Source organism: Prionailurus bengalensis, chromosome C1 (assembly GCF_016509475.1).
Source record: "Prionailurus bengalensis isolate Pbe53 chromosome C1, Fcat_Pben_1.1_paternal_pri, whole genome shotgun sequence".
NCBI classification, from domain to species: Eukaryota; Metazoa; Chordata; class Mammalia; order Carnivora; family Felidae; genus Prionailurus; species Prionailurus bengalensis.
The window spans coordinates 91,932,908-91,957,375 of record NC_057345.1 but is presented as its reverse complement, the minus strand read 5'-3'; the positions used below and the strand labels follow the sequence as shown (position 1 = coordinate 91,957,375).

Here is a 24,468-nt window from a genome sequence, read left to right as displayed (position 1 = left end):
AGTCAAGGGTGGAAAACAAGACACACCTGTCACAGAAGACATTTAAAGGAAAATGGTAAAATAAAAACAGAAGTCTTTATGTTTCCTGAAAAATCTTCATTCTGTGAATGACAGATGCTAGCTGGAATGGACTATTCATGAGTCACAGATGAGATACTGCTTGCTTGCATTTAAAGTAAGTAATGTAATTATTATTTTCAGGTCATAATCAATGCTAAACCCAGTGTAGATCTTCACTGGTATTCATTCAATTTCATTTCAAACAATGGAAATAGAAAATATAAGCTATTTCGTTTGTCCAAAAGTCAAATGGGCACAAAACACGGAACCTGCCATTCTGTTCTCATGAAAAGCATCCTTGAAACTCACTGTAAGTGGGTTTCCTTATTTTCAATGCCAATGAACAACAATGTTAATACTCTAACATTCATGTTCTAAACAGGATCCTAAGCTGTTTGAATGTTTATTCACGTGTTAATCTTTCAGAAAACAAATGTTGCAGCAATTTTCATTTGCAGCAGTGAAATTTCTCAGTGAAGTTTTTTGTCTCTTACAGATGACATTTTCAGTACTTTTTGATGCATTGATTGGTATCAGTCAACATGCCTCACCGATAAGCTGATGGGTACACTTCACAGATATTCCAGATTCATACAGTGCAATGTTTCACAACACATAACACCATGAAATCACTGTATGAATCCAAGAATTCCTACCTCTCTTGTGGTTTGCAACTTGAACAGAAGAAACTGTTGACAAAGCTAATTTGGGAGCAACTGGATAGGTTTAAAAGAATGAACAGAACATTAGAAACAATAGTGAAACGTTCAAACTGTAATAACTTATCATCAACCCACTTGAAAAGGTAGCCCTAAATGAAGAGACTATTTGTATCTGTTGTTTCTGGGAGATGGTTTCAGTCCCAAAGGAAGTCTTGTATTTGGCTGAAAATGGTTTTACATTGTCAGTAATAAAGTTTAGAAGCTTTATTTTCAGAGGCAAAGAGAATTACCATTTAAGAGTCCAGTTATGCAAGGATTATTCTGGTAACATTATGGATATTAGGATCCCCTATTGACCCTCTCTTAAAATAGTAGTTGTGCTGAGATAATTAGCAGTCATTGCCTCAATTCACTGTCATTTTCTCTGTGTAACCAAAAGCTCGTCTGTGCCTCAGCCAGTTAGATTATTTTTGTTGAACTGATTAGACCTCACGGAACATAATCTCAGTGGCCAACCATATGGACCTTAGTCTCAGAGTCACCTTGAATCTGTCTACCTTTGAAAAATGTAGTCTCCTTCTCAATATTTATTACCTTTGTGGTCATATCAGTTTGTTAATGGCAGAGATTGCTCTGTATGCTGTCTGCCATTTCTTTTCCGATTATTCATGACGAGTTGCTTGCGAAAACAGCAAAAGCAGATAGAGCCTGACGTTCTTTGCAGATGTTGACAAGATAAATTATGGCTGCACAGAACTGGCCTCTGTTAGAAAGTGCCCCTTGAGCTAAAATTTCAAGTTTAAGCACTTTATCCCGTGCGCCGCTTCTCAAATAAATTGAACTCATTACCCACGTTCTAAAAAAACTGCACCTGGTATTAGCTGAAGGTATTTCTGAAAGTTTTCTGTGCAGTGACACTGACAGAAAACACAGCAAAATAATTAAGCAGGTGTGTTTCAGGTTTTGAACAATGCATAATCTTGTTCATCTCAAAACTCACTGTGGAGAAGTGTTAAGTCTTAGATCCTGTCTTGTATAATTTGTTGAACTCTGAAATTCAATGGGAAATACTGAGTGACATTTCACTGAAGATGCTCTCATTGAACCTGCCAAGGAATAAAGGCACTAAACCTCCCCCAAATCCTCACAGAATTATACTAATAGGGGTGAGCTTGAGCTCTATTTCTTCTTCCACATATGTATGCAGAAAGTTGAAAAAATTCATTTGGAGCAGATGATTAAGATAATTCTATTTGCTACTAATATATGTATCTAGGACAGTCTCGATTTCATCACCCTGATCAAGGACTGAAAATGCAGCCCTTCCAATTTGACTCCCCAACAAATTGCTAATATATTTTGTTTGCTTAGCAGCTATTTCCTGGTTCCTCCTTTCGCTCATTTCCTCCTCCATCTGTATTCATTAGAGTTTAAAAGGAACATCCTGTATGTAATGAAAGAAGGTGGAAGCCAAAAATGTGCCTTTTTTTTTAGAAGAAAGAAGGCAAAAGAATACAATTTTCTCTTAAAATAAACTCCTATTTATACATGTCTATATACATCTATAGGCTAGATGTTAATGTGAATTTAACATTGCGTTTAAAAACTCATTGCCCAGTTTTTAAAAGTTCTATTTCTTCCTGTGTAATCACACTGCTGTCAGTCTCTCTCTTTTATTTATTTACTTATTTTTGAGGTTACAAGTCAGAAAATAATTACTGCTCTAAAGACAGACAGAGAGCAGGTTGTTCTTAATGCTGCTAGAAATAATTGTTAATTTGTAAAGGATTAAAAGGGGAAGCCCCAACAGAGAAAATATACTGTGATGTGGAAGAGAAAGAGAGAGGGAGAGAGAGAGAGAGAGAGAGAGCGAGAGAGAGAGATACACAGAGAGAGAGAGAGAGATTCAAATTTCTGCCAGTCAATATGGAGAAACAGTAAAAGAAAACAAGTCTGTTAGGGGTTGCAATACTGCCTTTATGTATTTTTCCCCCGACCTTCAACACAACTGACGTACTAGTCAGTTTCGTTAAGAGGAGCAAAAAGGAGACATTGGAAGGACACCTGCAGCACTCAGAAGTTTTTAAGGCTTATTATTTATATTCCAAACTGTGATGGCAGCAAAACTCTAGGCTTCTCTTGGGAGAGACATTCAACCTAAATTTGATGAAGTGCTTGTAACTTCTATGCCATCTAATTTTCCCCTATATCTTTCACTCTAATATTTCCAGGGCACTCTTCATATTAGAAATAATATTTGAATCAGGATTCTTTCAAAGACATGGCATTCACAATAATGCTGTTATTCAGTGCTGAAAAATAGTATATGGGATTTTCCCCCTAAACATGTGGGGTTTTATATTGCTAGGAATTTTACATGCTCCTACCTTGTTTTGGGTTAGAAACCTCAAGGGAAGAAATATTCGGCCATATCCTATTAAACTTTGGAAGATCTGCATGCATCAGGAAAAATCAGGGTATGTTATTTTCAGCTATAATGTCATTTGGTCTAAACAGAAACTTATATGGACAAAGACACAAACCACACATCTGCTCTTTAACTTGGCTGTGATGCACTTAACAAAACATGACTCCCGCACCAAACAAGAGCAAGCAATTGATGATTCCCAAAACATTGAATGGACATTAAATAGATAGCCCCTTCGCTAACAAAGCTATACACATTTACTTTTGCAATAAACTAGAGTGTTCTTACAAATAACCAAATAGGGACTTCGGCATTTCAAACTGTTATATAAAGCTGGTGCCTGAAACTAGAAGATAACGTGAAAGAAATAATTTCTCACTGGAGGATTCCATTCTCTGAAATTTATATTTACAGATATGAACTGGTTGCATTAGTCTTTCATGAGAGATTCTTTGGGGTATGTTTTAAGTGTGAGCCATTATCTCTGCAAAGAAGTGGATTTATTTCCTATTTTTATTTATGCCATTTCTCAGAGAAAGAAAGGGAATACTGGTGATTTCTGGCTTCTTAGTATAGCTAAGGCTTGTATGTACAGATGTGTATATGTCTTCATGATTTTTTTTTTTTTTTACTTCAACCTATGTTTCTAGAGTTTTTGGCTCCAATCCAGAGGTAATTATAAGCATTGTTACCTTGAGAACTGATGTTCTTTCTTTCTTAGATTCACCAGTATATACATATTAAAAAAAAAAAAGACTCTGGAAAAGCAGAACATCTAGGTTTAGGATTGGATGCTTTGAAATTATTTTTGCTAAGGTGCATAACTATTAAAGCAGGCATTTTAGGACTCCAATCTACCACCCATTCAGATCAGCTCAAAACTACACCTTCTGTGTGGTCCTTTGGGACTACCCAAGTCCACAAAAAGTGCTCTCACCTCCAAACTCCTATAGCATGTTACTGTCTGTGCTCCTGATTTCTCATTGATATGGGGATAAGGCATGAGTTTTAATATTGTTGATTTAAATTTCATAGGTCTATTTCTCGTCTCTGTAATTAGATTGGATCTCTTTGAGGAAGGGCAAAGCCTTGCAGGAGGCCTCAGTAAATATCTAATAATTGAATAATTGATATCAAGTGGCTAGGCCACTGTAAACAGGTATTATCAGATTGTTTCCTCCATAATTAGATTATAGCAAGTCACATTCTTGTAAGACATGGTACTTTCGCTATAACTTTGGTATTTTAATATTTGTTAGAAAAGCTGATCTACTGTGTGTGTGTGTGTGTACACAAAGGCAGATGAAATCTTAATGTTGATATTACTCTGTCAAAACTGCAGAATGAAAAAAGTGTAATAATATTTTCCACATTTGTACCCAACTGTTACTAAATATATAGATACTTAGTAACATGTATAGGCAAAGTAGGCAAGTAATGTTGCTTTTCACCTGAGCATTTTGGTGCTGGGTAGATGCTGAATTAACAGAACAAGGCTACTTAAACAGTGCTCATTACCTCTGAAAAACTATAAATTTGCATTTTGAGAGAATGAATATGATTTCTAGAAATTACTTGGAAAAAAATTGTGGGTTTATATAGGAAATATATTCCCTCACATTATTAGCTTCAAATTAAGAATATTTTAGTTTGTTGAAATGGTTCTCTCCATATTTTTCTTATAGGAGAGGCAAATACAGGTCATAGTGGGGCTGCTGTTTGTAAATTTGATGTTAGGTATTTAGTGACTTGATGAAATTAAGCAATATGATTGTTTGGTTAATAAGCTCTGCCAAGAAATTTAAGTAAAGACCGGCATTTATACTAAATCAATTTAAAAGTGAGTTTTGAAAATTAGCTTCATAAATTAAACTGTATCCCATATTCTATTAAATATTTGTTTATGCCTATTTTTAGCATACTCTTTTCCTAGTGTTATATAACTTTTCCCCCTAGGATTCTGAGGTTCCATGTTAAGGAATGTATAAAATATATAAAAAGTTAACATAGGGCATTCTACTTTTGAATCGTTAACTACCTGACTGTATGGAATTATAGAGGTAGACAGCTCAGTCACAATCTGATCCGTACCTGGAGTGTAACTTTCTTTTGTATTGTGTACTTCAGATGGTTTCTTGGGGGGAAGGGGAGAAGGTAGCCCTTGTATTTGCCTGGGAATGTAATTAGACATTCTCCCCCCCGCCGCCGCCCCCAAAAGTTCCATTATGTGGGATGCCTAACTTTCCTGAACACTCAAAACTCAGAACCACCAGCAGTGATCCCATTGGAAATCCCAATCTAATCTACACATATCTCTGATGGGACAAAATTTTATGTGCTGTTTTTCCCTTGGAAGGAAAAATGTCCTGAAAAAAAAGGCACTGAAATTTGTGCCCTCCCTCCCCCCAGACTCCTACAGCATGTTACTGTTTGTGCATGCATGTTCCAATATTTGGTCCCCAGGAGTTTTTAATTTAATATCTCATCTTATTTTTTAAAAATTTGATTTTGTCTTATAATTGCAAGGCTAAGTAAGAAAACAAAATTAGGCAGTTACTCTCCATTTACTCTTGTTACTCTAAGATCCTGGCTCAAATAAATATTTAATCAATATTACTAACAAATGTTTAATTCCCAGGAGTAAATTAGGCACATTGAAGATGATTTTAATAGTATAATTGAAACAAATTCTATGTTATCATAGCCAATTCTAATGAAAAATCTTTGCATAACATGTAGCTTCTAATAATTTTTAGCCAGGGGGCCACTTGTTTTGAGTAGGTGGAAATTGAAAATAGAAAAAAAAAAAAAAAAAAAAATATATATATATATATATATATATATATATATTGCATTAAAACTATTGTATTGCCTCTTTGGGTGACCTGAGGCAGAATTTATTAATTTCACTTTTTCACAAATTAACTAAGGCATATCTTTGGGCCAACATGAAGGTCTTAAAGTGGTGGCTTGTTGCAGGGCAAAGGTCACCGTGAGTCAGAAGAATCAGGTTTGGTCCCAGTACTGCTACCAAGGAATTGCCTGGCTGTTAATTTCTCTGGACTTCTATTTCCTTATAAACAAAGGTGCTGGACTAAAAGATTTCTAAGGTTTCCCTTAGGTGTTAATTTCCATCCCTCTAGGAGTTCTCCAATGGTCTAGCAGGGCCCCCACTCAAGTTCATGGGAGGATGAGGCCTATTGGGATGAGGTACATGCTCTTTGGAGACTCTAGAGGACTAAGAGGGAAGGGAAAATTATTGCTGCATGTTTTGGCAGTGGACCTTTCGACTGTCACAGTGAAGCCCAAACTGGAGTTGAGAAATTATTGGGGTGAGGGGAGGGATCCCTCCATGTGTCCAGCGGGGTTGTAGATGACTAGTCATTCAAGAATAGCCTTCTGTGGAAATCCCTATTTCTTAAGGATGCTGGCACAATACATCTGGGAAAATGGACTGGACTCATTTTGATAATCTCCTTGACTAGATTCCAAAGACTGGCTCTAGGAGTATAGAGACCATAATCACATACTCCACAGCTGTCCCCTTACAAAAAACAAAAATATCTGGAATGTCAATCAGATCCAATTACTCTCATTGTTGAATTTTCAAAGTGCATCTATGGGAAGCTTAGAAAATAACTATTTGGGGAAATTTTTTTGAGATATGGTGCAGGTAAGTAGAGCTTGGGCTGGATTAAAATCCCAGCTCTACCACTTGGACAAGGAACTTGTCTCTTTCTTGATCAAAAAAAAAAAAAAAAAAGGAAACTCTCTTTGTCTTTCTCATCTGTAAGTTGGGGATGATGACACTATCTGCTGGTTGTTTTCAAGACTCAGTGAGTTAATACTTGCTCGATATTGTAATGAGCATTTAAAAAATGTTAGCCCTTATGATACCATTTGTGGTTGCTATTGTGACAAAAATCAGATTACTGTAGTATTAAAAGTTCTTGCTGAATTGAATTAGAGAAAATAATGTGCTCCCCCTATTTTTTGCAATCTTAATTATTCCCAAAGTGAGTGGTACTGATAGGTAAAAAAGCTCACTTAAGATGTAGTTTACTTTAGGCCAGTTTTAGGGTCTCTATTGATTAATACTATTGTTCAGAAAGCAATGGAAATAGTTTGGGATACTGTGAAAAAGATTTGATTTTTAATATTAATAGTTAAATATATAATGTTAACTTTCAAATTTCTTTCAATTTGGGGGCACATCAGTTTAGACTATGAATCAAATATATATGTCATCTGAATTCTGTTTTTCATCAGGGAGAGAATTCAGAAAACAGTTTGGTTGTGGCACTTGAAACTCACTTTCATGAATCAGAAAAAATGAGATTCTAGTTACAAGAGTGAAACTTTGGAGGAAAATTTTTCTCCTCTGTGCCCCAAGGAAAACTCTGCACTATACATTGGAGGGGACTATGTTGGAATGGCTGAAATTGACCATCTATTGCTGACGCCATAATTTGTCAAACTGGAAAACAAGCTTGAAGCAGAAGGCTGAAAATATGTTATTCACATCAAGAAAGCTTTAGAGGTAGGGTTGTTTTAGAATATTAAGTTGTCCTCTATCATCCATAGCACTCAGTTTGCATGAACTATAGGCAACTTTCAACTCACTTTGTGGGCACCTTTTAAAAACAGAGTAAATTGTGACCATGATTTCCCATCTTTTTCTAGAATGGTGCACCACATAGAATTTCATACTTTAGTAGTTTCATCAAATGAGAAGGTGAGTTCTAATATCAGGGTAGAATGTGAAGAGTCCTAATCTGGAAATTGGATATTGAGCTGGAATCCTACCTTGGCCACTGCCCCGATGACTTAGACATTTCATTTAAGCCTTCGTTGCCTTATATGCTGTAAAATGATGATGTTGAATGAATGCTCTTTAAGTTTCCTAAAAATACTAATTTTTAAATAATTTTTTGGTTCTAAAATATGGTGGGAAGCCACCATGGGTGCCACCATGGATATGAAAATCCACTCCTGGGGGATGTTAGTGAGCCTTCATTAAACATCCTTCTTCAAGGAGTGTGAGAGGAAAATATCAGGTAGAGGCAAAGCCACAAGGTCCTTTGGGCCTTATATAGTTAATGCTTCTGTTACTCAGGGAATCTGGAAGCATTATTGATGCCTAGAAAGGAATCTATAGAAAACCCTAAAGCTTTCCAGAAGAAATCTCTAGGGCCTTGGAGGTAATCTTACCATCTTCATAGCAAGCTGCCTACCCTCAGAACTACCATGTCATTAAACTGATGGGAAAGATATAGTTTAATGTGATAGTGGTAGGTCTGTCCTAGAGATGGCATATAGAATTTTATTTTTGCTATAAGTGACTATTTCAATAAAGAAAAAATTTTGGATTTTTACTGTCATACAATATGAACAAACATGTTTCATAATTTGCATAGAAAATTTCATGAGCTGTCTTTCTTGTGGTCTATAACATACCTGACATCTATACATCTCCCCTCTTGCTCAGCATACTGAGGATGTTTAGGGGTAGAGGAAGGGCATATATTAACGTGGAGGTCACAGTTCCCTACCCCTTCTACTCAGACATGATGCTGGTAACTTCTATTGACAACATAGTGAAGTACCAGAAAATGAACTTCTGTTTTTCTCCGGGACACTAAATTTCTCTGTGCAAAAATGGGTCAATTCAGAGATCAACAGGTCTAAAGTGCAGTGTGGTGGACTAGAAAAAGTCAGAGGTAAGAGTCAATAAATCTAGAATTTTTCCTTCTGAGTTCTTCCATTTGGTGTAATGTTATGAGCATAACTTCTGGAGTCAGATGGGCCTTCCTGCTTGTATTACACTGGTCAAATGACTCGGCCCCTCTGAGCCTCAGATTCACCATTTGTAAAATGGAATTCTGTAGATATGTGGGAGCATCTCCCTCCGGTTGTGAGCAAAAGCACTGCCTAATTCTTCCTGGGAAGTGAAACACTTAGTTGACCAGCTCCATATCTATACTCCAAGAAGATGTCAATGATACCCACACTCTTAGCACAGGAATTCACAGTTACATGTTTGAGGCTCATCATGGGGCCTTTCAGAGATCTTGCTGAATCTTTGTTTATGCTAGGAATTTCCAGATGCCCCTACACAGAGATAATAGCAAAGGTGCAGATAGCAGCTCACACTTAAAAACTGGTCTGGCACTCTAAATTCACCTGGGAAAAGGTTAACACATGAAAAAAGTCAGTTTGCTCAAGGTGGGTGATTTTTGATAACATTACTAAACCTCCCAATTCTTTTTTCTTTAGGTAGGGGGTACTTCGCCTCCTTCACTGTAATACTTGATTTATTCTTCAGGATTAAAGCAGCAGCTATATCCTAATGTTCATTCAATTTTAGGATAACCACAAAGGTTTCATGAATGTGAAATGCTAGTTACACGAATATGAAATGGATCTGTGATGAGGATACTGGGTACATGATATAACAAAGTCCCAAAGGCATTTCACCTGGGACCTGAGCTTTCCTTCTAGAACATCAGCAAACAGTTCAAAATTAATGTAGCACACCATGCAATTTGCCATATAGCTACACTAGCCTGATAATTTTTTTCCTCATTATATAAAACCTAATTAGTTAAAGGGCAATTCAAATGAAACTTTTATTTGGGGGATTTAGAAGTATTAAAGCAAAGGGAAAAAAAAACAAACACTGCAGATGTCTAGATAGATGAACATGATTACTAATAACCCTTGGGTGGGGAAATGATTAACCTCATTATTTTCCTCATGATCCAGGTTTCTACAGCAAATCGGTGCCGAACAGAAATATCTGGATGCTGTATGGAACACAACTTTTACAAGGTCTCCAACTGGCATCAAATATTTTCAAGTATGAAAACATCTCTGGGCTTTCTCAACAGGCTATTGGATCCCTGCAGCTAGCATCTCCCTTGTTCCACAGTCCCGTCAGTTAAATCAAATTAGAGATGAAGTTTAACTCCATGATGAAGGGAATGCTCATTATAAGAGAAAACAGGAAAATGGATTATTTCCTGTAAGTGAACCATGATTTCTAATTGAATGAGGTAGAGAGGAGAGGATATCCAAACACTTCCACCAATATTCTATGCTTTATATATCATGGTCTCAGCCACTGAAAAGTAATTTAAAGAAATAATGTATACTTGGGTTCACAGAACGTTTACATCTCTCTTTTCTTTTGTTGCTTTTCTAAGAAATATCTTTACTTATTAAAAATTTTCAAGCTGTCTGAAATGGTGTTTCCTGATGTGATCTTCCATTTCAGTGGCTGGCCTACCTTTAACCTCGGACTCATCTGTCATCTGCTTTCTTCAGTGAGTATAACCCACACAAAGCTATGTGCACATTAGGCCAGTTCTTATTCTAATTATGGTCTGTATAATGTTTAACATATTAGGGAAATCACTTGCTTTTCAGGACTAAGGATCAGATAATATATGCTAGAAGGTAATCATTAGTTTATCACTCTAGCAAAAACATCCACACCAAACCAACTCTTAATTTGCATCATCAGCATCAATAAATGTTCACTTGGGTAAAATTGTGAATGTTTACTTATCAGTGTGTGATACATTTTATTAAAAAAGAATGAAACCTGAATGAATTACTGCCCCATTAGGTAAAGTAGTAACAGAGATCACAAGGCTCAAATGACTATAGATATATTTTTGGGATTAATTAATTGCTGACAATATCACCAGTATTTTTTTCAGCCATGGTCAAAAGCACATCAAAATGACCAAGTTTTAAATCAAGGACCTTTGAAATGGTTGGGAAGCCTATTTCCTAATAAATAGACAATAGCAGGTACAACAAATGATCTTAATGAGAAATTTGTTTCAAAAACATTTTTAGCAGATGATCGGAAAGGATGACCACTCTGTCAATGTATTTGAACCGTAATACTGGTATTGACAGTTTGAGATCTATACTGAAATCTATCAGGGCTTGAAAATCTTTAGCCATTGTGTATATAGCATACGTATGTGAATTTATGGTTACATAAATCAATAATTTACATCAGTAGTATATATCATTCCCTTTCCTTGAAATATGCTTTGGTGATGGGAGTCTCATGGGTATTACATCTGTTATAATGGCATTGTCTATGTACTTGGTGGAATTATGCTCCTTGCTTCTTTCTTTGGGATAAAGGCGAAAGCCCTGGGAAACACCCAAACTTAGTTAAAAACCCAAGCAACTCCCTCTTCTCTAGCTTATACCTTGGAAACCTCCTTCCTGCACCCTGTGGAATAGGCCATGAGTCCTCTATGCAGGAATTCTTGCCCTTTGGAGAGGAAAGGAATACACTAGTGCACACAAGGAACACCTTATGAGGAGCACCACAAAGAAGGAATGTGCAAATGCCATTTAAGCAGCCTAGAAGATACAATCATGTTTGATGGTTTTATCGTAAATCTCTTGACTTTAAAGCCAGCAATAGGCAAGCTAGTTGTGTGTGATGTTGGGTGACTCCTGGAAGCTTTTACATCCTGTTTGCTGGAGAAATCTGAGGAAACACCCACTGAGCTCCAAACGGAGCTGCCAAAGGCACAATGAGGTCAGGTTACAAACTATCACTTTGTTAGAGGGTTTTCACTAGGCATTAAGGAGTTAAATTTTCCTAGGCTCCTGATTAAAAAAAGGTTGATACATTTGCCAAAGGCACAACAAAGCATCCTTTCAGGTCACCACCCATTTCAAAATAAAACAAAGCCAAACAAAAGTGGGATTTCCTGAATCAGGGTGTAAAAGGTCAACATCTGCTGATGCTCAGAGATGGGGCATGTGGCGGAGGCGGCCGAATGAAATGTCCAGTGAGCTGTACGGTCAGAGATTCCATGCAACACATGACTGACACCGTGAACAGAAACACACCCCAGCGCCAAAGAACTACTTTCCATCCATCCATTTCTGAAGATTGGATAGGTCAGACTGCCACAGCAGCCTCAATAGTCTGTGCCAGCTTGCTTCCATTTGGTTCCCTTTTGCTCACAAATGCATATGCAAATGAAATTGTCAAGGCCTGAAAGGAGCCTACTGTGGGGTATATGTATGTGTGTGTGTGTGTATACACACACACACATACATATGTATACACACACACACACACACACACACACACACACACAATTAGGCAAATGCCAGAGGAGATACTAAAGCAGAACCCGGAGACTACTAGAGCTGAACTTTCTCCATCTGCAAGACTGTAGCACTGATGCCATTTCAATAAGATCATAAAGGCCATGCTGTAGCATTAGGCCGGTATCTAAGAGGATGTGAACACTACTTCTATTTACAAAGCTGCTGATTTTCATGGCATTTAACATGCCCATTGCTTAACAAAGCTGTGTCGGGGCCTATTCACAAGCTTAAGTACACCGGGTTGCTTTACAAACTGGAAGACCTGCCTGTGCATTTGTAAGAAGGAGGAAGTTGTTTTTATCCAAATGATCAGAGTATTGCTTTCAGGATGGGTGTTGGGTTTTGCAACACCTCAGTGGCTGTTGTTTACACTGCAATCACCCTGGGTGGCACAGCACCCATGAGGAAGTCTGGGAGGGGTGAGACCACAGTGAAAATTCTTCCCTTCACTTACAGCACATAATCTTGGCTTTCTCAGTATTCTATTTTGAATCAGTTAATCTAACAATTGTTCAAAGGTTTTAGCCATCAGAGAGAAAGGCTGAGATATATAAAAACCCTGCTCCACAAAGCTGTGGGGCATTTCCTTAATGAGCATTTCAGGCTTGGTGTTGGGGTGTCATTGTTTTCTATGTGAAGAAGGAGCTATAGTCTGTTTCTCCTATGACAGCTGGGAGGATGCTGTGTGCCATGGCAGTGGGAGTTTCAGTTGCTTCTATTTCTACTAAAAGATTTCTTGCAGGAATTCTAGTAGCTGGATTCCTAAATTCTGCATATATTTTTTAATATCCCATTCTCTATCAAACTTAAGCCTAAGTAGTCAGGAAAAGATGGATCGCTGTATTTTAGGAGGGAGAAATGGACATACATTCTTTCATTCCTCCAGAAAACTAATGGTCGCCAACCTGCCTCTTTCAGGCCTTCACAAAGACTGGAGTGCAATACATTACTAAAATTCCCTCCCCCTGGTTTTCTTGGGTTCTAATAAATATGCCTAAAGCATTTGTTGGTATTCACTCTCTGCTTTTAAAAATTACAGTAGAAATCCATACCCAGTCCTAAAGAGAAAGTTGAGTTTGTTGTTGGTTACTGAGTATGAGTACACAGGACTATTTATACTTTTGCTCATGAGCTATGGTTACCTTAGTAACTGCACCTCTGTAAAGGTAGCCTTCATTGATTAAAAGTAGTCAGGAAAACTGTGGTATTAGAGGAGTTATACATGGATAACTGTTTTATCTGTGCTCTCACCATATCTGTGCACAGAACAAACACAACAGTTCAATTCACAAAGAAAATACCCCTTCCATCAGAAATGGACACTGGGAAAATAGGTCTTAGGAGCCCAACAAGAAAACAGAACTAGCCTAGACTTGGTTTGGTGATTTTCTTTTTTTTACTTACTACCAATACTGGAAATACTGGGGATACCTGGAAAGAAAGAAAACAATAAAGAAAAATTGTTAGACAGTTATTAATACATGATATCTTTAACTTAATATAAAAATCTCAGAAACTTAACACTAAATAACATTCAGATCATTAGGAAATATGCACAGAAACAGAAAGACATATATTCATCCATCAAAACCGTTTTTGCTTTCATTCTAGAACTCCTGAACTTATCAGGGTTGGGAAATTAATGCTCAACTTCAACAGCTGGTTCAAGACTGCTTCGTGACATCAAACATTTTGTGCCTGCCTCTAAGGTCAATAAACATTTTGTGGCACTGTATGTGGTTCAAAACAGATTTTAAGCTAGGCTTATGTTCCGGGCATAGAGTGCCAAATATACACTGTGTGGACCTGTGTAAATATCTCCACACGTGCAACAGATCTCTTTAAATGTGTTATGAGACACATATGTTAGCTGTTGAAAGTCATTTGGCCCTTTATTTGATTAATTTCGCATAACCATCATTTTTAGCCCTCTTTTACTTGTCAGATATGTGGATTAAACTCTGTAATAGAAACTTAATTGAGCAGAATAATTCAAGAATACATTAGGTTGTTCATATTGATCATGCAGTTCATCAATTTTCTCAGCTTCCACTTTAATTTACAGGTTGTGCTAAGGTGGTGGCACCATTGCAGAATGCAATGGACTTGGTACAAACGTGGACATGAATTTAGTCTGTGCTGAGAGCAGGGGCATGGGAGTCAGGCTGCCTGGGTTTGAAGCTTTGCTCTTACACTCACTGACTGTGTGACCTTGGGCAAGTTGCTTACGCTCTCTGTAGCTTGGTTTCCTACCTCTTAGGGTTGCTGCAAAGATCACACAAATTGATACATGTAAAATACTCAAAATGCTGCTTGGCAGGTAGTGTGGACTACATCCGTCTTTACTATGATTACTGTTATTGATATAGTGGGTTCATCAAGCAAGCAATACAATGAAAGATACTGCTAATTAAGAGTCAGAGATTTATATCTTCTCCACTAAAGTTGGGTAGGGGTATGGATGGGAGCATGAGATGGGAATCAGACAGAACTGAGAGGCCAGCTTTGTAACTGATTAGCTGGGTGATGACTTCAGGCAGGTTCGCAGCCTCTCTATGCCTGTTTCCTCAACTGAAGGGGGCTAATACTACCTACTGCATAGGGCTGCTGTGAGGATTGGATGAAACAATCCATAAAAATGTCTGACACATGGTACACTGTCAATAAGTGATAGCTGTTAAGGAGCTGTTCAGACTTGTTCTCCACATCACTGGAGTGTGCTCCAAACAGGTGGTAAATGTAGGAATCATTAAACTTCTATTTTAGTATTTATTTTTGAACAACTGCCCTCTGCTTGTTTTAACATCTGACATTTGGCATAACCTATTTAATCATCGTAACTTAGAGATTTCTAGCTGTGTATTCTTTAAAACCAAGAGCCAACAAAGTCCCAGAGACATCACTATAAGCATAAAACATACAGACATCACAATGACTCTAAACCCGTATCTTTCTATAATAACACTGAATGTAAATGGATTAAATGCGCCAACCAAAAGACATAGGGTATCAGAATGGATAAAAAAACAAGACCCATCTATTTGCTGTCTACAAGAGACTCATTTTAGACCTGAGGACACCTTTAGATTGAGAGTGAGGGGATGGAGAACTATTTATCATGCGACTGGAAGCCAAAAGAAAGCTGGAGTAGCCATACTTATATCAGACAAACTAGACTTTAAATTAAAAGCTGTAACAAGAGATGAAGAAGGACATTATATAATAGTTACAGGGTCTATCCATCAGGAAGAGCTAACAATTATAAATGTCTATGCACCGAATACCGGAGCCCCCAAATATATAAAACAATTACTCATAAACATAAGCAACCTTATTGATAAGAATGTGGTAATTGCAGGGGACTTTAATACACCACTTACAGAAATGGATAGATCATCTAGACACACGGTCAATAAAGACACAAGGGCCCTGAATGAGACATTGGATCAGATGGACTTGACAGATATATTTAGAACTCTGCATCCCAAAGCAACAGAATATACTTTCTTCTCGAGTGCACATGGAACATTCTCCAAGATAGATCATATACTGGGTCACAAAACAGCCCTTCATAAGTTTACAAGAATTGAAATTATACCATGCTTACTTTCAGACCACAATGCTATGAAGCTTGAAATCAACCACAGAAAAAAGTCTGGAAAACCTCCAAAAGCATGGAGGTTAAAGAACACCCTACTAACGAATGAGTGGGTCAACCAGGCAATTAGAGAAGAAATTAAAAAATATATGGAAACAAACGAAAATGAAAATACAACAATCCAAACGCTTTGGGACGCAGCAAAGGCAGTCCTGAGAGGAAAATACATTGCAATCCAGGCCTATCTCAAGAAACAAGAAAAATCCCAAATACAAAATCTAACAGCACACCTAAAGGAACTAGAAGCAGAACAGCAAAGGCAGCCTAAGCCCAGCAGAAGAAGAGAAATAATAAAGATCAGAGCAGAAATAAACAATATAGAAACTAAAAAAACTGTAGAGCAGATCAACGAAACCAAGAGTTGGTTTTTTGAAAAAATAAACAAAATTGACAAACCTCTAGCCAGGCTTCTCAAAAAGAAAAGGGAGATGACCCAAATAGATAAAATCATGAATGAAAATGGAATGATTACAACCAATCCCTCAGAGATACAAACAATTATCAGGGAATACTATGAAAACTTGTATGCCAACAAATTGGACAACCTGGAAGAAATGGACAAATTCCTGAACACCCACACGCTTCCAAAACTCAATCAGGAGGAAATAGAAAGCTTGAACAGACCCATAACCAGCGAAGAAATTGAATCGGTTATCAAAAATCTCCCAACAAATAAGAGTCCAGGACCAGATGGCTTCCCAGGGGAGTTCTACCAGACGTTTAAAGCAGAGATAATACCTATCCTTCTCAAGCTATTCCAAGAAATAGAAAGGGAAGGAAAACTTCCAGACTCATTCTATGAAGCCAGTATTACTTTGATTCCTAAACCAGACAGAGACCCAGTAAAAAAAGAGAACTACAGGCCAATATCCCTGATGAATATGGATGCAAAAATTCTCAATAAGATACTAGCAAATCGAATTCAACGGCATATAAAAAGAATTATTCACCATGATCAAGTGGGATTCATTCCTGGGATGCAGGGCTGGTTCAACATTCGCAAATCAATCAACGTGATACATCACATTAACAAAAAAAGAGAAAAGAACCATATGATCCTGTCAATCGATGCAGAAAAGGCCTTCGACAAAATCCAGCACCCTTTCTTAATAAAAACCCTTGAGAAAGTCGGGATAGAAGGAACATACTTAAAGATCATAAAAGCCATTTATGAAAAGCCCACAGCTAACATCATCCTCAACGGGGAAAAACTGAAAGCTTTTTCCCTGAGATCAGGAACACGACAAGGATGCCCACTCTCACCGCTGCTGTTTAACATAGTGCTGGAAGTTCTAGCATCAGCAATCAGACAACAAAAGGAAATCAAAGGCATCAAAATTGGCAAAGATGAAGTCAAGCTTTCGCTTTTTGCAGATGACATGATATTATACATGGAAAATCCGATAGACTCCACCAAAAGTCTGCTAGAACTGATACAGGAATTCAGCAAAATTGCAGGATACAAAATCAATGTACAGAAATCAGTTGCATTCTTATACACTAACAATGAAGCAACAGAAAGACAAATAAAGAAACTGATCCCATTCACAATTGCACCAAGAAGCATAAAATACCTAGGAATAAATCTAACCAAAGATGTAAAGGATCTGTATGCTGAAAACTATAGAAAGCTTATGAAGGAAATTGAAGAAGATTTAAAGAAATGGAAAGACATTCCCTGCTCATGGATTGGAAAAATAAATATTGTCAAAATGTCAATACTACCCAAAGATATCTACACATTCAATGCAATCCCAATCAAAATTGCACCAGCATTCTTCTCGAAACTAGAACAAGCAATCCTAAAATTCATATGGAACCACAAAAGGCCCCAAATAGCCAAAGGAATTTTGAAGAAGAAGACCAAAGCAGGAGGCATCACAATCCCAGACTTTAGCCTCTACTACAAAGCTGTCATCATCAAGACAGCATGGTATTGGCACCAAAACAGACACATAGACCAATGGAATAGAATAGAAACCCCAGAACTAGACCCACAAACGTATGGCCAACTCATCTTTGACAAAGCAGGAAAGAACATCCAATGGAAAAAAGACAGCCTCTTTAACAAATGGTCCTGGGAGAACTGGACAGCAACATGCAGAAGGTTGAAACTAGACCACTTTCTCACACCATTCACAAAAATAAACTCAAAATGGATAAAGGACCTAAATGGGAGACAGGAAACCATCAAAACCTTAGAGGAGAAAGCAGGAAAAGACCTCTCTGACCTCAGCCGTAGCAATCTCTTACTCGACACATCCCCAAAGGCAAGGGAATTAAAAGCAAAAGTGAATTACTGGGACCTTATGAAGATAAAAAGCTTCTGCACAGCAAAGGAAACAACCAACAAAACTAAAAGGCAACCAACGGAATGGGAAAAGATATTCGCAAATGACATATCGGACAAAGGGCTAGTATCCAAAATCTATAAAGAGCTCACCAAACTCCACACCCAAAAAACAAATAACCCAGTGAAGAAATGGGCAGAAAACATGAATAGACACTTCTCTAAAGAAGACATCCGGATGGCCAACAGGCACATGAAAAGATGTTCAGCGTCGCTCCTTATCAGGGAAATACAAATCAAAACCACACTCAGGTATCACCTCACGCCAGTCAGAGTGGCCAAAATGAACAAATCAGGAGACTATAGATGCTGGAGAGGATGTGGAGAAACGGGAACCCTCTTGCACTGTTGGTGGGAATGAAAACTGGTGCAGCCGCTCTGGAAAGCAGTGTGGAGGTTCCTCAGAAAATTAAAAATAGACCTACCCTATGACCCAGCAATAGCACTGCTAGGAATTTATCCAAGGGATACAGGAGCACTGATGCATAGGACCACTTGTACCCCAATGTTCATAGCAGCACTCTCAACAATAGCCAAATTATGGAAAGAGCCTAAATGTCCATCAACTGATGAATGGATAAAGAAATTGTGGTTTATATACACAATGGAATATTACGTGGCAATGAGAAAAAATGAAATATGGCCTTTTGTAGCAACGTGGATGGAACTGGAGAGTGTGATGCTAAGTGAAATAAGCCATACAGAGAAAGACAGATACCATATGGTTTCACTCTTATGTGGATCCTGAGAAACTGAACAGGAACCCATGGGGGAGGGGAAGGAAAAAAAAAAAAAAAAGAGGTTAGAATGGGAGAGAGCCAAAGCATAAGAGACTGTTAAAAACTGAGAACAAACTGAGGGTTGATGGGGGGTGGGAGGGAGGAGAGGGTGGGTGATGGGTATTGAGGAGGGCACCTTTTGGGATGAGCACTGGGTGTTGTATGGAAACCAATTTGTCAATAAATTTCAGAAAAAAAAAAAATAAATAAAACCAAGAGCCATTTTCCTATTTCCTAATGGGGAGGGGTATGAAGGAATTAAAGCATACCATGATTTTTTAAAAACCTTGGAAGGAGTGAAATTTTATTTTCAGTTATTAAATACATTCAAAATCTCTTGATTTTTAAATGCACAGGGTTTATGGAGCTTCAGCTTAATTACTGATTACTCTTCGACCCAAACTGGAAATCTAAATTTCCATTTCTGTGTTTTAACTCTGTCCTCTGAACTGAATTTCATGCTGAAAGCAATCTCTTCAAAGGACTGCTGAGTTCCTGACCGATACTTTGGCAGACTATCTTTGCTGCAGCGTGACAGTGACTTGGTACTGAATCTTTCTTTCTTTCTTTCTTTCTTTCTTTCTTTCTTTCTTTCTTTCTTTCTTTCTTTCTTTCTTCTCTCTCTTTCTTTCTTTCTTTCTTTCTTTCTTTCTTTCTTTCTTTCTTTCTTTCTTTCTTTCTTTCTTTCTTTCTTTCTTTCTTTCTTTTGTAAATCCCCTGTTGAGTGAGGTATAATGGAAGCATCACAATTTTAGTATCAATGGCAGAAGCTCCAAATTCCCCCATGATTGAAAATCCTGCTCCATCAGAACTGCTTGCCTTTTGTAATCCGTCAAAGAGAATGGAAGTTAGGATGGCAGAAAGAGACTTTTCGGGTGTTTTGAAACTTACATGGAGTTAGAGGGCCATGCATAATGCAAGGCGAAATTCTCAGGATGTTTGGCCAGGCAGCTGGAGAGAGAGCGAACCTGCAAGACTATTTAATGCAGTACTTGCTGCAGCTGAATACGGTAGAACGATGCAGAAATGTTTCCATTCCTTTGGGGATGCTAGCGCAGGAAGAAATGTTCACTGCAGCTGTACTAAACTTGCCAAGCAAGGCCATTCTGAGATCTTATTTTCCTCATGAAGATGTTTTCCATTACCTAACATTTTGGATGCTTAAAATTCAGCCCCTTCCTCATTTTGTGGCTTACAATTTTTTGGGGTAGTGTCAGGTGAGTCACTTTCTATTCCATTGCTGTAAAATGGGAATTCCTTAGAAAAGCCTTTTAAACTGTTTGCTGGCATAAAGATTTTTGAAGTAGAAAATATGTGAACACCAAGGGATAGCCATTAGTACATTTTCGAATGTTATTATTACAATTATTTTTCCAAATGTTCCTTATTGTACTGTCCAAACACCTTGGTCTGGGTTCTCTACAGACAACTAAAGAATTTAATAAACCCATTACAGTCATTAAAAAGAGTAAGGTAAGCCATGAGAAGCCTTCCAAGAGTAAGACAAGAGGGCTGTCATTCATGAAAGGTGGGCTTCTTTGGGGGTCTGTAAAGGATGAATAAATGAATATAATTTCATCTGACAACACAGAAAGTGCCCATGAACCACGGGGATGAGAGTCAGATTATCTAGACACATGTTGCCAGTTCTTAATCACTCCCTGTGAAGTAATAAGTATTAGGTAAAGAATATTTTTACCCTTAAAATTGAGCTTGGGAGTTATTCTTTCCCTTCTTTTTTCATCTCCCTGATGTGAAATAGCCACTCCCTGTGATCACACACCTCTTTGTACAGGCCTCCCTGAAAAACTTATCAACTTACTTATAATTGTTTGTGTGTCTGTCTGAGAGGTCTGAAGGATAGTCACCATGTCTCATTCCTTTCTGTATTTCTAGTATCTGCCTGGGACAATGCCTGGTACAGAAAAGCTGCTCAAAATATATTTGAGCAAAACTTTATCACTTGTTACCAAAATAGTTTCTATCAAATGAAAATACTTTTGGCCATAATATGATCTTGTCCCCTATAAAATGTTCAACTGAGATATTTCTCAGAGTTCAGAGTTAATGGGTACTTTTGTTCTCTCTGAACACTTACTTCATTCTGATAGCCAGAGTTATACGATATTCCTTGCCTTCTAGAAAGTGCAGTGGCTCAGAACACAACCTGGTGCTCAACTGGGTAAACTCATTTAATATTTGGCTTATTTGCCTTCCATTCCTTCTTTCACATCTTTTTTTTAACCCTTTATTTGGATACTCTTATTTGTATTTGTCTTTTCCCCTAAGCCACCCAAGGGAAAGTACAGATTTTGTGGAGGTCTAAAGCATATTCAAATCTGGGAGCTCTCTTTGAGAAAAAGAATATTAACTTTAAAATATAAAATTAAATATAAAATTTATTTTTTTAAGGTTAGAAGGATTCTGATGAGGAATCCTAAAACTCAAGCTTCATTAGGTTAAACCTCACCTCTGAAGCAACCTCAAAAATACTTGGGAAAGATAAACAGATGATAGGTAGACAGACAGGAAGCACGATACCAGGTAGGCTAATTCAGAAAGAGTAATTTAAAAATGAAGAGCAGACAGGGAGTTAAGAAATAATCTCATCGAGCTTTTCATTTTAGAAAAGAGGAAACTGAATGCACAAAGAGAAGAAAGAGAGAGCCTTGCCCAAGTCAACACTTTTAAATTCAACATTGGAACAGTTAATTCCCAATCCTTGTCTGATTAGACACTGCTGAACTTGCACTGAGGAAATGAAGCACAGGTATGCATGAGTTTGAGAGGAAGGTTCTGCAATACATGGTATATAGAAAATGCTCCTTCAGTCGAGATACACACACACGCTGAATATGCCAAAGGGTTTCGTGTATCAAAAGAATGAGAAGGCACTTAGGGTTAGTCCTTCCTCAACTGTAGGCACTTATGGCTAGTCCTTCCTCAACTGGCCCTTCCACTCCTGTATTTAGTTTAATGTTTGTTTTAAAGGAATTTGCTACAATTAGGGGGATGAGAACTTAGTAGAATTATACAATCATTTTCTTCTTCCCGTTCTCCTCTTTCTCCTTCTCCTTCTCTTTCTGTTTTCAATTTTACTAACCCTCCCACCAAGTAAATGGCTAAAGGGGGCATAGTTAAGCAACATGATGGAGATCGCAAAAATAAACATCCTAATCTTCCAAAGCAGATTAATGCAGTGCTAAGAGTCATAACTCCTTCTGAGAATCAATGCAAAGTCGGCAGCTTTTCATCAAGAGGAAATCAGAAGGGACACAGATTTGGCATGCCTCAAAATGAGAGGAAATATTACCACTGTTGTGATAGATGGTTTGAAAACAGCCCATCAAGTAGATGGCTAGATCTTCAGGGGAAGCCAGGCTGCGGCCATCGGGAGCTATAATTTCAAAAAACCCAGTTGAAGAAGAGGTGGGTGATGAGGAAGAAAACACTCTGCAGCCTCATTTGTATTCTGGGGGAATAATTTCCAATGTCCTTCCAGCCCTAATCCCTGGTCCCACTGTGTTGATAGGAGGCACAGTGAGTTGTCTGCCGGGAACTTGAAAGTAAAGGAAATAAGGTTGCCTTCATAGAATTATAGTGTGAAATCACCATATAAATGATCCAATCAAAGATAGCTAAAGTCATCTTACAACAGAAGGACATGAGTGTATGTGATTGACTTGACATAGGTGACATCAACCTGATGTAGCCTATTGACAGATCTGAAGAATGGAAGAATGGCCAATCAGAAGGGGGAGGCCTAGAAAGGAGCAGCATTCCAAGGCATATGGTAGCACTGCTGGCCCAGCACTGTTTCAGGAAGAGGGAGGGGCAACCTGAAAGCTTTCAGGCCTGCAGTGTTCTGTTGGCATTAAGGAGGCTGACTCTGTGGCAGGATGGATGTGTCAGGATGTTTCAGTCTCATGTTATTAGCATTAGAGTCATTTAAATTTCCTGATGCCATGCTCACCAAGCAACTTTCTGATTGTCATCTGGCTCTGCAAGGAGTCTCAATTACAAGGGAGAGAATACACTGGTCATGAGGACTTAAATATTCTGAATACCATAACAGTTATTTCATATTCTACATGAATAAGCTGGGATCTGGACATAATTTATCTCCCTACATAGCTGTTACCTCCAAAAGGAGGATTTACACATCCGGCTGGGATGAGTCCATGTGTTAGATCTCAGTGAAATTATAATGACAATAGCATCTCATTCCATTGTGTGCTTACTATGTGTCTGCCTCTGTTCTAAATACCTTACATGCATTTGGGGCACCCGGGTGGCTTAGTTGGTTGAGTGCTGACTTCAGCTCAGGTGATGATCTCATAGTTTGTGAGTTCGAGTCCTGCTTTGGGTTCTGTGCTGATAGCTCAGAGCCTGAAGCCTGCTTGGGGTCTGTGTGTCCCTCTTTCTCTACCCCTCCCCCACTCGTGCTCTTTCTCTCTCTCTCAAAAATAAAATAAAAAACATTAAAAAATGTAAATACCTTACATGCATTAATCCATTTAATTTTAATGACAACATTATGAGGTCAACACTCAGGTTTATTCTATGGATGGGAGAAACTCAAAAACAAACAGCTTGCCTAAGATCATCTCTTAAGGAAACTGATTTGAATCCAGAGATCCAGGTTGCAGAGCTTGCACCTGTAACAACCACTCTATACCATCTCTTAATTTATTTTAGGTCCCTATCTCTTATCTCCAATCTTCAAACAACAACTCTGAAAATTAAAAGTTTTTTTTTTCTCCCAAATTTACCTCCAGCACAACATAACATGCTCTGAACTAATTTGGTGGTAAAACCTGAGTGAAAGGGGCATAAGGTGAGAATAATCAGAGGTTTGCTGCAGAAATATTACAATGTTTTCAAGTGGTGCTACCTCATATTGTGCTGTGAAAATGGTTATAATATATGTCTACAATATATGTATTACCTTTTAAAATCCCAACAGTTTTGAATTCCAAGTCATATTTGGTCCCATGAGCTTCAGATAAAGACTGTGTGGATTGATGGTTATACATGAATAATTTGGTATTCTGGTTTTGTATATTGGGCTGACAGCTTGGCATGCATATATATATATATATATATATATATATATATATATATATATATATATATATGGCTCTGAGAGGAAAGTCCTCTGTTATTGTGCTGTAGAACCAGGGGTCTCAGCCTGAAAGGCTGGTGGGCAGAATCTGACAGTGCTCAAGTCAGTGAGGCCATGAATGACATTTGCGGAAGTCTGGGAAGCTCAGCCAGCCAATGTGCCATCTCTAGATGGTCAGATGGGTTATGAGTACCCTTGAAAAAAAATGAGTCTTTTCCCTGTTGTATTTCCTCCAAGATGGCTGGCTCTT

General features: G+C 37.9%; 1 protein-coding gene across 5 annotated transcripts in view; it reads right to left on the bottom strand.

The window, feature by feature from the left end:
- Positions 1-24,468, bottom strand: part of NTNG1 (netrin G1) — a 339,296-nt gene that overhangs the window by 57,872 nt on the left and 256,956 nt on the right. For 2 of the 5 annotated variants that reach the window (XM_043575711.1, XM_043575712.1), the window contains exons 5-7: positions 13,711-13,737; positions 3,110-3,175; positions 717-776 (exon numbers count right to left, since the gene is read on the bottom strand). In XM_043575711.1, coding sequence (XP_043431646.1) covers positions 717-776; positions 3,110-3,175; positions 13,711-13,737 — 153 coding nt within the window. The remainder of the gene's footprint in view (positions 1-716; positions 777-3,109; positions 3,176-13,710; positions 13,738-24,468) is intronic. The other 3 variants (XM_043575715.1, XM_043575714.1, XM_043575713.1) reach the window with 2 other exon arrangements.